The sequence below is a fragment of the Natator depressus genome, chromosome 5 (genome assembly GCF_965152275.1).
Source record: "Natator depressus isolate rNatDep1 chromosome 5, rNatDep2.hap1, whole genome shotgun sequence".
In the NCBI taxonomy this organism is placed as follows: Eukaryota; Metazoa; Chordata; order Testudines; family Cheloniidae; genus Natator; species Natator depressus.
This window is the reverse complement of record NC_134238.1, coordinates 98,977,695-98,995,583: the sequence shown is the minus strand read 5'-3', so window position 1 is coordinate 98,995,583 and position 17,889 is coordinate 98,977,695. Positions and strand designations below refer to the sequence as shown.

At 44.4% G+C, this 17,889-nt stretch overlaps 1 protein-coding gene across 1 annotated transcript in view; it reads right to left on the bottom strand.

Moving 5' to 3' along the window:
- Nucleotides 1-17,889, bottom strand: part of DMRT1 (doublesex and mab-3 related transcription factor 1) — an 85,331-nt gene that overhangs the window by 51,035 nt on the left and 16,407 nt on the right. Inside the window, exon 3 of the mRNA XM_074953294.1 lies at nt 4,799-5,082. Coding sequence (XP_074809395.1) covers nt 4,799-5,082 — 284 coding nt within the window. The remainder of the gene's footprint in view (nt 1-4,798; nt 5,083-17,889) is intronic.

The following is a 17,889-nucleotide window of genomic DNA, read 5'->3' as shown; positions in this document are numbered from 1 at the left end:
CCCGACCGACATAGCTATGCCCACAAACCTTTTAAATGTAGACCATGACTAACACACCTTTACACCGAGGTAACTGCGTCCACACTAGGAGTTGTACTGGTACGATTTCAACAAAAAATAAAATCACCCCCCCTCACCAAAATCATGAGACTGCAACAAAAACTGTGTGTAGACTTGGCCTATGGAAGTTTCACGGGCATAGCTATGTCATGAGAAGTGTGGAAAAAATCACCCCCTAACTCAGGGGTGGCCAACCAGTGGCTCCAGAGCCACATGCGGCTCTTCAGAAGTTAATATGTGACTCCTCGCATAGGCACCAACTCCGGGGCTGGAGCTACAGACACCAGCTTTCCAGTGTGCTGGGGGGTGGGGAGGTGCTCACTGCTCAACCCCTGACTCTGCCACAGGCCCTGCCCCTACTTCACTCCTTCCTGCAGGGCCCCCGCTCCTTCCTGCCTCCTTCCCTGAGCCTGCCATGCCCTCGCTACTCCTTCTCCCCCCAGAGCCTCCTGCCTGCCACAGGGGGCATGGGGAAGGATGGGGAGGCGCTGATCAGCAGGGCTGCTGGCAGGCAGGGGGAGCTGACGGGGGGCTGCTGGCGTATTACTGTGGCTCTTTGGCAAAGTACATTGGTAAATTCTGGCTCCTTCTTAGGCGCAGGCTGGCCACCCCGCCCTAACTGATACAGCTCTGCTGGCAAAAGCCCTAGTGTAGATGCAGCTATACTGAACAAAGTCCTTTTGCCGGGGTGACTTATTCCATTTGCGGAACTGGTTTAAGCCACACTGACAAAAGCACTCTTCAGCTAGTATAATTTGCATCTCCACTGGGGCGTTGCCAGTATAACTCTACCAATATATTAAAACCAGCTAATCCTACTAAGTGCAGATAAAAACCTCAGTCATCCCCTCTCTTCAGATCTTACTTTAAAAGACTCCTTTAACTTTTTCTTGCAATTGACACTGAAGTTTCACTCACCTTCCTCTTCACCACAATTTCCTATTCTTCCCACACTGGAACTAGTCTGCAGGGAGCTTTCCTTGACTATATGCAATAGTGGCCACACATATGCTATACTCAACCACATATTGCAGTGGGAATCTAATTCCCACTTACTTTTAGTCTACTTCAGTGCAAAACACTGCTTTCCCTAATTGCCTGTATGAGAGTCACTGCCCCCCTGTGCTGTAAAGGGTTATCTATCCTATCTCTCATTATAAAGTATTTTATGGTAATTTTCACAATGGCTACTTATAACAGTACGTTTGCACTGTTGTTGCAGGTGTCTTGGTCCCAGGATATTAAAGAGACAATGTGGGCGCAGTAATATCTTTTATTGGACAAACTTCTGTTGGTGAGAGAGACACGCTTTCAAGTTACACAGATGTGAAGAAGAGCTCTTTGTAGCTTGAAAGCGTGTCTCTCTCACTAACAGAAACTGGCCCAATAAAAGTGATTACCTCACCCACCTTGTCTCTCTGTTATAACAGTATGTCAGTCACAGGATTCCTAACTCTTCAAACAACACCATTCCTTCCTGCAGTTCCTCACAGTGACAAGCACAGGAAAACAGCTGCAGGACCGCGGCCGTGTTCTTAGTGACTGTGCTTTCCACTGTGTGGCAGAAGACCTATGTTCAATTTTGGGGCCATTCTCACTAACTTGCCCATTTGAGCCTGGGACAGCTATGCCGGCAACAGGGAGAAGTTAATGCCTCAAATCTCTTAGAAGTGACTTTTGGCCGGAACAGCACTGATGGATTCCAAAAGGATTCTCAGCCAGTCCTTGTTGGCCAGTAAGATCATGGGCCAGATCCTCGGCTGGTGTAAAGTGGTTTAGCTCCACTGTCTTGAACACAGCTGGACCTATACAGACCAGTGGAGGATTTGGCTCAATTACTGTATTCTGAGTCTCAAGGCAGTGGTGTTAAAGTGTTAGCAAAAGGGTAATAGTCCTTTATGTATGTTACGTTTAATTGTTGTTCTCCGTATCCAACTGCTGTCAATAGCAGAAAAGCGGGCATTTAAAATTTGCAGCTGGCTTAGCTCCGCTAGTAGCTAACTCATGCACCCCTCACTTTCCATTGTTTTTCTCAGTTAGTGAGGCAACCACAGGAAGGATCACTATTTGGTTGGAGGAGTTGTGAACTGCATGATTGACAGTCCATTTTAATAACATATTGTTCATGATGCAAATATTATGACTTATTATTTTCGTGGCGGTAGCTCTAGGAGCTCCAGCCATGGACTAGGACCCCATTGTGCTAGGGGCTGTACAAACACAGCTTTACACTGAAAGGCAGAATAGATAACATTTTACAAGCTATATAGTATTGCATCATATCATGTTAACCAAACAAGTAAAACTTGGGTTGAACAAAATTAAGAGCAGTAAACCAATGATACTGCACAGTCCTGTCACGAGTGAAATCCAGATCCACCTCCCTGTGTGTGACCTGTCTGAGTATTCTTGAATACAACACTAGAACAGCCTCTAACAACCACTTGGGTGAGGGGCAGCACCAGTTTTCACGTGTGTACACCTATAAGTGGAGGGAGGGAGCAAATCACTCTTGTCTGAAGGAAGCTGTCTCAGCATTGAGTTCAGGCACAGGGAGGGCCAGCCAGTTCTTTTCTCAGAAAAACAGGAATGATCTCCGGGGTGAAGGACTTTAAGAGGAAAAAACAGAGCCTGTCATGAAGCCATGGCCTTGAACCTACCCCCTTCCTTCAAGAGTTGCCCTTAATCTGGGTTTCCAAAAGGGCCTTTCCATGCGGAGGAAGTGAAAAAAGGATTATGCAGCATTTGGGAAACCTCACTCGAAGAGTATTATAAGTGGGGACAGGAACTATGCTGATGTTTCTAGAACCTACTGTACTGGAACGCAAAACATTTCCAGTGCTGCCCCATAGCTCAAATGTGAATGGATCAAACCTCTCCCTTCAGGGTGATATCTTTTTGTCCCCTTAAAGAAATGAGGATTTTCTGGCAATTTACCTTTTTTTTGAGGGGCGGGGGGGAGGGAAGGGGTATCAGAGTGGAGCCTCTGAAGAAGGAACCTTCTCTTCTCCATGTGGGAATGTCTACACTTGGAGCTGGGAGGAGGGGGTGATTCCCAGCTCACACAGACATATTCATGCTAGCTCCCATCGAGTTTGTACACTAAAAATAGTAGCGTAGCCAGAGTAATGGCCTGGGCTAGCCGTGCCAAGTATATATCCACAGTGTCCAGACTAACACGGCTAACCCGTGCTACCGCAGCGACATTATTACTTTTAGAGTGTTAGCACGAGTATGTCTACGAGAGCTGGAAATCAAACCCTTGGCTGTAAGTGTTACTACTGTGTTGTGCACCCTCGTGCTTTGCAAGAGGGAGACAAGTAACCCAGGGAAGTTGGGAGCCATAAAGGGTGTGGCTGCATGGGGAGCACTTCCAAAGGAGGGTGAGGAATATGCAGCGTGAGGTGGAGAGTGGCACTGAGTGACTGCATTTCCTACTCTTGATTTCTCTTTCTCTGACCAGACAACCGCTCACTGTCTCAGATTTTCTTCTTCTTTTTTTTTTTTTTTTGGGCCAGTCTCTGACCTCAAATAACCCTTTGGTCCTTCTCCAGACTGGGAAATGGAGCTTGAAAAAGGTAAAAAATAAAATTGCTACAGGAATAGCTCATTTGGCTTAGGGGGTTCAAAATACAATGAACCGACTGTTTGTGGGCCAACCTGGAACAGCCTCTTTTCCAACTTCACACTTGCAGTTCTGTAGCTGTGTATGTGTAAATCACGCGAAAATGGATATTCACGTTGCTGACTGGAAATTTTTCAACAAAATGTTTGCGATGGAAAATGCTGATTTGCTGAAATCGAAACATTTGTGGGAAAGGATTGGTTGTGAAGAATTTTCAATTCCAAAATTTCTTAAAAAACAGTTTTGCAACTCATTTTTTAAATGAAAAATTCCACTTTTCCTGTTTGAAATGACTTTTCATTTAGAAATTTAAGCTATTTAATTATTTAAAAAAATGTAAAAACATTAAAAAATGGTTGATTTCCCCTTAAGCCCTGTCTACCTCTTTGAACACTCAGGGGTTAATATTATTTCCAGTTAAGGCGGAGAGGTTGGGTTTAATGTTGCATATAATAGTGGTACACACAGCTTAAAAGATGCCTCAGGGCTGGCCTACCAAGCACAAACTGTTACATGGAGGAGCCAAGTCCTATTCCCTTCTTCCTGGCAGAGTTAACATTCACATGAAGAACAGCTTTGTGTCATGCTCAATCGACCCTTGCCAGCCAATCAAAGAGCGGCATGGACTGTTTTAGCAGGCTGGGAGGAGGGGTCACTTCTATGTATGGTCTTTGAAGGGGAATAATAAAAGAGAAATGAAGAGAGATCCTAAAGAACACAGTCTCTCCAGAACGCCACCCTGAGCTCTCAGGCTGGTAAATTTACTAATTATAATGGTTTTATTTCCGGAAACAAACCCTTACTAAATGAATATTTAATTATAAAAGGAAAATAAAAAGAAATTGAGCGGAAACCCCTTCCAGTTGCATTGACAGCCTGTCACATGGCTTTCATAGTGCCTTCGGATCCCAGGACATTTCTTTCTTTCTTTCTTTCTTTCTAAACACACCCTAACACACATCTAGAGTCTGGTTCCAATCTCACACGGCTGAGAGCTACGGCAACTACACTGAAGCGAATGGCGTTCCATCAGGGTAAATGAGATTCGAATCAGGCTCATGGACCCCAGCACATTTCACACAGAATGCCAACATCATTTCTGTTACACAGTACCTGCCATTGGTTTCCTGACTGGCTTGACATGTATGTGGCTGGGAGGCTTCGCAGGCTGTTTTTCACAGGGGACCCTACTAGTGTGCCCCCCATGTCACTAGCGGAGGATTCACTGGCCACTGCCATCTGGTACTGGGAGTAGTTGTAAAGGTTGTTGTAGTAAGGATACAGAGATGGCTGGTAAAAACTGCTGTAGTAGGTGGAGTCCACAACCAAGTCAGATGTGCTCTCCAGATGCCCTCTGCTGGTGATGGAAGGAATGTCCTGAATGAGCATCCGTCCCTCTGAAAAGAAAAAAAACCAAACCCCAGCTGGTTATGAAACAGGAGAGTCCATAAAGAACGTTATCTTTCACTAAGCTGCTTCTCCATCTGCTGGCTCGACAGGGGGTGACAGATCAGAAAAGGTGAAAGCTGAAGGGAGGCAGTGCTTGCTGTTCGTTGGAGCGTCAGCAGGCAGATATTCATTCAGAGGCAAGGCTGAGCCTGAAAGACCTCTCTCCCACTGACTATCTCACCTGAGGCAAAACCGACTAGAAGGTTAGCGATTGGGCCAGAACCTCAGCAGGTGTAAACTCGAATGAAATACATTTACACCATTACATTTTAAAAGCGCATCATAGCTATATGTCAAGTCTGAATTAACTTAAAAGCAGAAAGATTCTGACCTCAGGCTGACACCGGTTCCCTTCATTCACCCCTTTGGACCTGGTTATCTGCAGGTGACAGTTGGGGCACTCTATAAACATGGCTTTAGAATAGGGGGGAGGACGCGTGTACATGCCACACAAGCTGTGATACCCAGGGGACAGCAGATCGAGCCATGGCAATCCAAACTCTGATTTGTTGGGGGTGGCTAAGACTAGTTTCAGCAGGGACACTCAACCCCTTTCCTCTAGAAACACTCAAAATGCAGCCATGTTTTTCTCAGGCAATCACCCACACCCGAATCCCTTGCACCAGTTTCCCTGGCACTGCAGAAAGAGGTGCTGATTGTTTTGTTGCTTCACAGGATTCCTGACTGTGCTCTCAATCTCACTCCTGACTGCTTAGATTGTGTGCTGCCAGCACCACATCCCTCCCCTACTGTCTGAAGAAAGAAGGTTCCATCCTCTTTCCTTCCCCTCCTGCTGAGAAGGGAGTCAGGCTCCAACTTCATTCTCAGCTGCTAATGCATGAATGGGTAAGTTCCCATCCCTCTATACTAGCCCAGGGCAGGTCTGGTGTCTTGTGACTCCTCTGAGGGGAGGTTTCAGAGTAACAGCCGTGTTAGTCTGTATTCGCAAAAAGAAAAGGAGTACTTGTGGCACCTTAGAGACTAACCAATTTATTTGAGCATAAGCTTTCGTGAGCTACAGCTCACTTCATCGGATGCATACTGTGGAAACTGCAGAAGACATTATTATTAATTATTATTATTAGACATTATTATTATTAGACATTATTATTATTAAGAAGGTATTGTTTCATGGTCTCTGTGTATATAATGTCTTCTGCAGTTTCCACAGTACGCATCCGATCAAGTGAGCTGTAGCTCACGAAAGCTCATGCTCAAATAAATTGGTTAGTCTCTAAGGTGCCACAAGTACTCCTTTTCTTTCTGAGGGGAGGGGGATTGTCCTTTAATACTTTGCAGTTGCTTAACACCCTTACTCTGCCTCATACACATGCATCAGGTCTGTGCAGGGCTCACACAGTCACATGCATTTAAAGGCACTAATATAAGAGTACAGGAAACAACGCTGTAACTTTTCAAGGTATATTATTGATACAGTGGGGAATAGGGCTAAGTACTGAAGAAGGGTGTATTTTATCAGAGGCACAAACACTTCAGAACTCCACTACTTGGTTCTGTCATTGAGTCACTTGGCCCTCTACACAAGGGATGTTTTCCCCCCATCACCAATACCATTTCAGCTTCAGTGGTGTCTGCAACGTTACAATCCTGAGTGCAGACAGCTGCTGCTGCTGTTTTTAACACGATGTAGATTAGATCTGTTCTGAGCAGGGTGACATGACAGGGTGCTAACAAGGACAGGGCTGACCTTTCTATTCTAGGCCTTCCAATATTGTAGACACTTTCAGAGCTGAACCAGTGCTAACAATGGTAAGGGAATGCTTATACAAAATCCCTAACGTAGACAGAGCCTGTGTGATCTTGGTCAAGTCACTTAATATTTCTCTGCCCCAGTAACCAACTCTGCGAACTGGACACAACAGTATTTACCTACCTCACATGAACCCTCAGTTGTAAAGCATTATATCTGAGCTCCATTCCAGCTGCAAATGTTCAATAGTACCATTTATTACAGGTTTCAACCCAACCCTGCCTCCCTTCCCGGCTTGAAATGAAGATCCCTCACAATCAACAGTTGTATCACTCCAGGTCTATAGTGCAGTTCCATCCCTGCTGTAACTCCGTTGAGTTCACTGGAGTTTATCTTTGCACATGTCAAAACAAAGCAACTTGCTAATTCAACTACTGTGTGTCTTCTCTCCGTCCTGACTCTCCCAATCCCGAGGCTCTACCCGAGTGCAAATCCAGCCATCTGGGCACTTACATTCTGAACGTTTCTCAAACCTACACCACAACATTTGTGCAAGTGAGGCGACTAGAGCCCTGCTTAGAGGTATCAGGTCAGGTAAGCAGAGACCTTTCCCATATAGCTCTATTATTGCACCTCCATCCCAGTTTTTGGTGCTGTTGTTATCCCACGCCTGTCTCTCTGCTCAGCAGAGTCTGCCAGTTTTATCTCCAAGTTCATCCCCTCCGGGACTTTGGCGAAATCCAGACTCAGGTGACTGGAACTGAAAAGCTAGTCAATCACACAAATCCCTGGACTACCTTGACCCCAAACTTAGGTTTTGAATAATATCCCAGCCAGGCTGTTCGGCTTCGCATACTACTTGTCAACAGCCAAATGTAATGTCCTCCATCCTTTCCCCTGCTGGGATACAGATTTTACAGGAGATAGACGGTAAGGCAAGGCAGACTTGGCTGGCTGGGGCACTTTGTGCCTGTGGAGGGACGGAGCAAGCATACGGGGGGGGGGAGAGGGGTTACTCACATGCAGCACTTGCTGCACTTTTAGAAAGGGTGTTGTGCTCCCTATAGCCCCAGCAACAGCCTCCTGGTGCTTGCAAAGGTCTTGCATGGTGGGAAGGGCTGGAGCAGGGGTACAGCCGTGGTCATGCCCCAAATCCCTCAAACACACCCCTTCTGGGTGTTCAGTACTGCTGGCAGGGCTAGCGCTCTCCCTTCCCAGAAAAGAGGCACTGGGTGCAGCATTATGGCTGCCTCTTTCATAGGAGCACAAAGAGAGCTAATAGCTTCATGCATGTTCTTCCCCCTCTACAGCATACCCAGGCTGGGCAGCCATAATTTGGAGTTTACTGAGTTAAGGGGTAGACTTGCCAACACCCTCTTTTTTCCTGACGTGGTTGTGCTGTTATCCCTGGTGGCTTAGTGCTTGGGCCCCATGATGAATCTATTGGTCTGGTCCCTTGTGTCTCTTCTGCCATCTCTTGCTCTCTAATAATCTGTACAATCCTATGAGCTGCTCTTTTAAGACTCATCAGTTCGCCGGTTCACTCACCCACCCACTCACCCACATGCATAAATCCCAAACTGTCAGATGCCTGGGATGTTTTTCTTTCATGAACATGAAATTATGGAACCCACAATTCTTATAATGGGCCTGACAAACATCCCCCCATGAGCTACAGCCAGAGGCACTCCTAACAACACACCAGAAAAGCAGGAGACATGGAACATAAGAAGAAAGTTCAGGGAAAGTATAATGGCCTCCCCTGGCTGGAGCAACTCCTAGTGACTGCAGTGGGCTTTGGAGCAGACCCAAATGCTCTTGCCACAGGAGATAAGGCAGAAGAGTGAGGCCTCAGTGAGGTCTCATGGCACTACCATGTTATATTCCAAAAGATGTAGGAAATCGCAATATCATGCAAAGAGCAGCTGAGAACTAGCACAGGCTCCAGCCAACTCCTGCACCCTAGATTTAAAACCGAAGCGCTTTTCTTTGCAGCCATGCATGGTGACTGGTTACTGCCTTTCCCTGGAGTATTCTTGGCTAGATTCAGGGCTGCATTTCCTCAGAGATACAACACAGAAGGCATAGCTTTATGGTATCTTTGCACCACCTGGATTCTGGGCTACTGTTGCGGCCCAAAATGGCCTTTGGTGAAAGTTGGAGCAGCCTCAGGGATTACTCTGATTCACAGCACACTTGTGCTGGTGCTGGCTGCTCTGAGACCTAGGACCACAAGCATCTTCCTGCTCCTGGTATACACCAGACGCTGGGGCTGCAAGGAGACACTTGCTCCTACGATGCTGGTGTTCCCTGGGAATTCTCTCTCAGAATGGTGTGCCCCTGAATGACGCACAGGGGCAAGATTAGGGACCAGAATCAGGCCCTCTACCTTTAAAATACTTAACCACATCTTCTCCCTGTATTTTCCTTCTATTTCCCTGACTGAATTGTATCCCCTGAAGCAAAGCCGGACACTGCACTTCCAAAAGAGAGGATTTTGTGCTTGAAGGAGAGACTTTTAGGCATTTAATCTGCCTGCATCTCTACCAGCTCTTAAACTAAACAGGGTCAGGATGAGAGACTCCCTAATTGGGAGAGCCTCAAGGGAAAGCTAGGTGCTGGTGGGGGTGGTTACTCAGTCGCTGGCCCATTCCACTGAATTCCAGCATAGTGCTGGAAGTGCTGTACTGGTTAGGAACTGTGTTGTACATCAGACTGAAAACCAAGTCCTTGCCCACTCGTTGTCAGTAAAGGACCCCCAGTGCTGAATTTATTAAAGAAGAGTTGTCAGGCAGGTTGCATTCTGCTAATTACAGCCTGCCTAGATTGACTCCGTGGTTTTCATTTAATAAGCTATTTTTCATCTGTTTCCCGCAAATAAAACCCTCGGCACTTGTACAGTGCTGCTGGCAGACTGGCTGCTGCTTTCTCACGCCAGACAATGACTGTCTCATGCGTTTCTGCGGAGAACAAAGTGATCTCTGCACATGAGGGGTGCATCACGCCAGTGGGAGCTCAATATTAGGCACAATGCTCCAAGGAGAACAACTGATACTACATCTTTTAACCAGCTGCCTCATGTGCTCCCAACTCTGCCCTTCCCTGCATCCTTGGGAAGGTTAGTGGTTGCTGCAGGTGCTAGCCTTACACTGTCCTTGGTTGTCCCTGGTCCCCATGCTTGGGAACCAGGAGAGGTTCCTTACACCCTCTCCCTAGTTCTGTGCATGTGTGCAGGACCAGGACCAGCCTTGCCCTAAGTCTACGAAGTATTCTGGGAGTTCAGATGCTGCATAGGTATAATCTTCTACCAGCCTTGTTAAGGTACAGTAGTAATTTGTGCAACTGTAGCCAAAATAGGGTCAAGAACACTGGGTTCAACACCAAAGCACAGCTGCAACCCACCAATGCACAAGTACGAGGAGAGAGGAGTTGGAAAAAATCTTCCTCAGCCTTCAGGTCACTGAGGAGGGCACGCCTTACGGCCCCACACGTGTCCTCCCCGACACCGGTCAGTGATGCTGGCACACCATACAGCACCACCCGCCTCTTTCTGCCCACCAGTCATGAGCGCCCATGCCATGTGGCGCTGCCCACGTCTTCCCCCCATACTGGTCACTGGTGCAGGCACGCAATAGGGTGCCATCTGCCTCCTCCCCTCACTGGTCCCTGATTCATGTACACTATACATGATTCATGTACACCACATCTTCCCCCAGGCCGGTCTCTAATTCGGGCTTGCCATACAGTACCACCCCCCACACCCTCCCTCCCATCTGGCGCCCTTGGCAAGATGATGTTATCACTTCCCATTCTAGTCCTCATAAGCTGTACTTGATCACTAAGCTCACTTCTACCTGTTTACTTAGCCTTATACAGTATTTCTGCTACTTTTGTGCACTGAAGGATGTGGTGTGAAATATGACCCACTCTGAGATGGAAGATCAATATACCTCATGATAAATACTATTATTGATCTTTCAGTGTTGTACACGGCTCTTCAAGTCTATGGCATATTAACAGTAATTAACCAGTAATTCATTTCAGGAGGGTTGAGATTTTTTTTTTTTTTAAAAGAGGCAAGATCCTGGGTCAGCCACACCTAAGAGTCCTATATATCCACATCCCTATGACAGGCCCAGATCCCATGCCTCTACTTAGCCACAGGCTTTAAAATAGTGCACCAGATCAACAGTCAGAATAAATCAGCATAGTATCATTCACTTCAACAGAGCTATGCCAACTTTTGGTTAAGAGTGATTGTTTTCATCACAGTAATGGTTCTATTTTACCACAAGCCAACTTCTATCACAGGAAAGAATCAGGCCACAACCATTTGAATAATTATTCATTCTTGAAATACTTGTCTTCAGCCCTCATAAGAGTCTAGGATCTGCACTTGAGAATTTCCCCCCTGCTCAGTTGAATGCATCCTAACTGCCCTATTAACCAGCCTGGCAATGCTGCGCCGGCTGTGTGTTAGTTCAATTCATGGCTGGCTCTGAAGTCGGACAGTAGCCTTGAAAGAGGCTGGTGTGAAATCACTCCCTAAAGTAATAATCAGAAATGCTGGAACAATATGTTTCTCCCACCAGTCAGTCATGACAGAGCTATTTTAGATGTCAAACAAAGCGGGCACCATTAACTATTTTCTGCTTAGCCATCAGTGTTCTTTTGACTGGGGGATGTTGGTACAAAACCAAACCCTCACGTTTGTTCTGCCTTTAAAAATAAACTCAGCCTCTGAAAAGAACATTTCTGTGCTATTTCCCTTGTAAATTAGGGATTTGTTTTTGTTCCAGTGCTGAACTTTTAGCTCACTATAAAGTTAATGTGCTAGACAATGTGCATTCCAGGCAAGGCTGTGGGGCTGTGTATTTTCTGCCACCCCTCAAAATAGGCCATTATCCGTAATTACCCATTACCATGCGTAATTATTTCTTCGAGCCTGGTTTCCGACCCCCAGGACTTTATGCCTTTACAGCTCACTGCACTATCTTATCAAATTTGTTAAGGAAGCTTTTCTGACCTTTAGAGCACTTGTCACTGTGCATACAAAAGCTGGCAGTAATTTGTTTAAGCATGTAGCATGTGATTTATTATGCATACCCTACAAAGGGTATGTAACACATGGAGCAGTCTGAAACATTGCAAATCCCCCTCACCCCCCAAAAAATGTTTCTGTAATATTTTTTCTCTCTGTTAATAAAGGGCGGGCAGGAGGGTGGGACATCCTCTTTAGCCTAAGCTGGGAAGTATAGTAGCAACAAATAGGTATGCCTGAATATTAGATCCTAGAGGTGCCAGCTGGTCTATTCTTCAACTCCACCTCTCCCTGTCTCTCATCCCAGTCCCATGAGCTTGATTCTTTCTTCACTTAGGCCAGTTTTACACCAGTGTAACTCTGTTGAGCCTGATTCTCATTTACACTAAGGCCCTTTATACTGTTCTGGCAGCGTAAAGAGGCCCTAATGTGGGTGTAAATTACATTTATGTCTAATTTAAGGCCCCTTTACAGTGCCAGAGCAATGCAAAGGGGCCCTAGTGTAAATGAGAGTCAGGCCCAATTGGCTTCAGTGGAGTCACTCCTTATCTATACTAGTGAAAGTGACTGGAACATCAGGACTTCTGTGTTTACCTCCCTCAGACATCTAGCTAAGGGCCAGATTCTGATACTTACCATATGGCCTGGTCTACTTTTAAAAGCTAGTATGGCATAGCTATAGTGCCAACCTAAACCCTGGTGTGGCTGCACCTAGATCGGTGGAAGAATGCTTCTGTCTACCTAGCTACCCTCGCTCAGGGAGATGGAGTTCCTGTAGTGATGGGAAATCCCCTTCTGTCACTGAAGAGAGTCTCCATTATGACTCTACAGGAGCACTGCTATGGAGCCAGAGCCGTGCCGTGGCAGACGTGCACTGTAGCTGTGGCCTGAGTACGGGTAACATCTTACCCCGTAAGTAGTCCCACTACTCCATGAATAAGATACTAGTCACTGAGTCAGGGTGGCAGACTCTGATCCTCCATGAGAAGAAGCTGTCTCCAGAAAAAGCTACCCAGAAAAATTAATGAATTAAATAACGGGGTGGTGGGGGGGAATTGACTCCCTAAGACACGTTTCTGATTTTTTTAAAATCGTTTTACGATGACTCTACAGATATAAATTTTGGAGGCGCTTTCTTTCTAATGCCCAATTTTCAGGTGTTTATAACTTTCTGGAGAAGTTCTCAGGCTTGTTCTTAGCCCAAAGGTGAATTTAAAATAACGAGAACAGTAAGTTATTGTTAAAGAAATTCCAATAAAAAGCCAGTTGGCCATTTTTAAATTACAGGATGAAAGTGGAGTTTTCCCCCCTGTTTTAAGAAACTTCTCAGATGCTGTTCCTGCACTCCACTAGCTCAAAGAAATCCCTCACAATGGCCGTGCTTTGCACAAGCACAAATGGCTACACACGCATGGCACGGAACCATGAATCAAGCCCGACAGGTGTGCAATGGTGTAGCTTCGTTGGTGCAACCCTCCCCTCTCTCCCCCCCCGCCCCGCCAAAGCCCAATGTATAAAACAAAGGTATTCAAGACCCTTAAAAGGATTGCTTAAATTAGGCTCTCTGCAGACATGGAGATCTACCTCAGCCATTTTGCTCCTGCTGTGAAGCGAGAGTGACAGAAGCCAATGCGCGACATCTCTGGATTTCTCCCCACGCTCAAGGAAATGACAATCCCATTAGGACTGGTTGATGCAGGTAACTCAAAGCATTCACATTTATAACTGCATGTTAAGTGGCAGAACACACGGACTAGAGACATGAATGGAGCTTGTTTAGCAGCAGAGGAGCTTGCACTTGTTCATTTTGACCTTTACACAGTAGGCCACACTTCTACCCTTGGAAGGAATTATTACTGAGGGCCAGTCACTGACATCCTAGTGCACTGAGAGAGTTAAAGGGCAATTGCACTCTAAGTGTCTCTGGGAAAATGACATTGTGGGGTTCCTGGCTCATTGTCTTTCAATACTCCTGCTCAAATACGCAAAGCTTACAAATGAAAGGGTTTTTTTTTTCTAACTGCCAGCCTTGCAAACTCAGCCAAGCTAGGGTTTTTCCCTTCTTGCCCATCATCACCTGTAACAAAGGTTCTGCAGGCTAACCTGTGCCCTTGGCGATGCCTCTGCAGCCCCAGGGTCTTCAGATAATGCCTTCAGTGACACAGGTCCAAGCCTGTTCCCTTCAATGGATTTGCACAGATGTAACTGATTGGAACTTAATAAATAATTCTATTGTTGATGCACACGCAGGAAAATAATTCAGCTCTCTCAAAGCTGTGCAGGGCAAACAGGAGCAAAATGGAGCAAAAATGTACTATTGTCCAAAAGTTATTAGATATTGCTCTCAATACACACACAGGGAGCTGATCTGTTTGGTAAGAAGGTGCCAGTTTTACACAGCCACTTTTCAAAGTGTTTAAAAAAGGGCACAATGGAAGTATTATAGCCTTTCCAGGCCGGCTGTTATTCCACTTCAGCTGCAATATACAGGGACATACTTAACTGCTCCACCACTTCCTTATCTAACAACGTCTTTTTGAGGCACATCCCACCTGGCAACTCCTACCTCATCCTCATCTCTTCTCACTCTGATGCTAGCCTTTAAGACAAAACAACCAGTGATTAAGAATGTCTTCAAGTGATTTTTTTGACAACTCTCGAAAATATCTGGCATGTCCAGCCACACAGTCAGCGAGGGTGAGAAGCAATACCGCTAATTCTGTAAAGATTATCAAAAAGGCACAAGCATCATGTGAACGCTATCAGGAGAAAGCAGTCTGTGGGCAGGAGCTGGCTTTATCTGTAAAGACGTCAATGCCTAAACTCTTATGTTTCTCAAGGTTTATTCTACTGCCAGAAACAATACTGATTTTATACTGAAGGAATGAATATTATTTTCCCCCTCCAACAATAATACTGGAGTCATTATCTTGAGTTTACCAGCATAAGCAAATGTTTTCTGATATACAGGTTTTTTTCAAGTTTGAGCTAAAATTAAGTTTTAAACCAATGTCAAATAGACTATATTTTTCTTGGCAAGAAAGGTGCAATATAAATTAAGAAATTAATTAAAAAGCAAGACATTAAAAAGAACACTATTAAGATTGCAAGGTAAAGCACTCAGAAGGAGAACAGGGCAACATTTTTTGGACAAATAGTTGATTTGCCAAAAAATGCAGTTTCAGGTCAACTGAAACTATTGGTGAATTTGTGTTTAGTTTGTCAAATAGTTTCTACCAAACTGAAAAAGTCAAAACAGCTTGTTTTGGCCCAAGTAATTTCATTCAGATTTTCAGCATTTTGACAGAAGCATAGTAAAGGATTCACAAAATGGCCAGAGGCAGTAGCTTTGGCACCTCCCTTGTAAGCATTAGGTCAATGGTTAGGGGACCAATGTGGGAGACCCAGATTCAATTCCCCCCTCTGTCTGATGTGGAGAAAGGATCTGAATTTGCATCTCTGCTATTCCAGGAGAGTGCCCTAACCACTGGACTGTGGGATATTCTGGCATGTGGCTTTCTCCTCTTGAAGCTGTTCTACTATTTATGAATAATTAAATAGTCACTGGAACAGGGATTTGAACTTGGGTCTCCCATATCCTAACTAAGTGCCCTAACTACCAGACTATGCTGACAGAATGGTCCCTAATGTTGTTTTATCCTGTGCAGGTTAGAAGATCCCTGACCCTGTTCTAACCTATGCTGAAAGCTAAACTGGCCCCCAGAATCAAGGTGACCCAATTTCTGGAACTTCCTTAGTGTCCCAAGAATTACTGAAAAAGAAATCAACATTAGTGGTTCAGAGAGCTCCTTGGCCATCTCTTTCAAACCTCTTGGATACAAGTTATCTGCACCCGCTAATTTAAAATGTCTAGTTTTAGTAGCTGCTGTTTAACACCCTCCTTAGTTTTTGTTAGAATGGAAAGTATTTCATCTTCATCATATAATGTGACTACATCATCTGGCATTTCCACAGGTTTAGAACAGGAACATTTATTGAAACCTCCTTCATTTTCTGCATTACTATTGACAATTCTATCATTTCCATCAAGTAATGGTCCAATATTACTATTAGGATTCCTTTTGTTCTCATCATACGTTAAAAAAGTCACTGTAAGGTCTGTAGTTCACTTTAAACGACAAAAACTATTTTAAAAGGCAAAACAATTTGAGAAAATAACAAGGAGGCAGGAGGGCTGGCCAGTGGGTGGGACACTGTACGTTCGGAGGAAGCGTATGGCATAACCAGCTTCTCAGTTGTGCATTTATTTACATCTAACTCCTCCTGAAGTCACTGGAAACACCCCCACTGATTTCAGTGGAAGTGGATTGGGCCCAATTTGTTCATCCTTAAGCATGCACCTCTCAAAAAAATCTACTGCATGTGTTCAGTATTCAACATTAAAGTATTCCTAATTTTGTTAAATTATAAAAAACAATTTCCCCCCAAATCAAATAAAGACACCAGTCCTGATAGTTGACATATTATAGTCCTTCTTCAACTTACAAGGTGAGAGAGACAAGGTGGGTGAGGTAATATCTTTATCGGACCAACTTCTGTTGGTGAAAGAAACAAGCTTTCGAGCTATGGACAAGAAGAAGAGCTCTGTGTAGCTCGAAAGCTCATCTCTCTCTGCAACAGAAATTGATCCAATAAAAGTTATTACCTCACCAGTAGTTGATCCAATAAAAATACTACCTCTCATATACTGTCTCTCTCATATACTGGGACCAACATGGCTACAACAACACTACAAACAACTTACAGAGTTGTCAGCAGTTTGTTACATTGCTGAGTAAAAAGGCGTAATTCAAAAATAACTGACATTTTGCTCAAACTTTCACACATAAAAAAATTCACCGTTGGACAGAGAGCAAGCATTCAAAATTTCTGACTAAGGCCCTGATCCTCCAAACTCATGCACACTTGTAACTTAATGCATAGGGATATTTATACTCAATGGGACTGTTCATGTGCATAAAATTACCAACATGTAGGAGTGTTTGCCTGACTGGGGCCCAAAAGGTTAGTGTTTTAGAAAATTATGAGCATGTAAAAATAAGGGGTTATAATGAAATGTAGTTTTCAACCTCACTGCACTTGCTATGAGCATGACGTGTGTGTGTGTGTGTGAGTGAGAGAGAGAGAGAGAGAGAGAAAACTACAAATATTTAAATTTACTATAACATATGAGAATTAAATTTTTAATAGGAACATCGGTTAAATAACGCAAGAACTTCTCTTAAAAGAGGAAGAAATATTATGGAAAAAGAAATTGGGAAAGAAAACTAAAAGCCCAGACAATGATAAAAAAAACATCCTGCAGATTCAGAGGAGCAAACACGAGAGGAGGAGAAACAAAATCAGTATGGATTTAAGTCATTAACAAGAAGATCAAAGAAAACATTAGTAGGGAGGCATAGCTTTACAAGTATCTGAGATAGAAGACCTTGGAGGAAATATGACTGGGATAAAATCGTTATAGCTCGCACTAAAAATAACAAAGGGAGTAAGCTTATGGTCGGAATGCTAGAGACCACTTGATTAGAAGCAACATGATGACAGAAATCAAAAAGGTTTCTGAAAAACACCAACTAGTAATAATGGGAGAGGTTTTTTTCTTTTTATTATGCAGACATACTCTTGGTAGCGATATGACTAGAAATGGTATAGAACCATCTATATGTATATAGTGGCCTGCATTAGTGAGTGCAAATAACTTTCACACACAATTCTTGCACGTGATTACTAGTGTATGCAAGTAGTAGAATTTATACTTGCAAAAACATGTGTCCATGAAAATGCAAACTGACCACAAACGACTTTTGTTCATGCACAATCTATCAGTTACATACAAAAGCAATAATGCACAGCAACTGAGGGCCAGATCTTTGGAGCTATGATGTTTTGCAGCAGCTGAGGATCTGGATCTGAGCGTGTAAATGGCCTGTGTATACAGAGAAACCTGGTAGAGGCCTCTCTGAAAATTTAGCCAAAGGTATC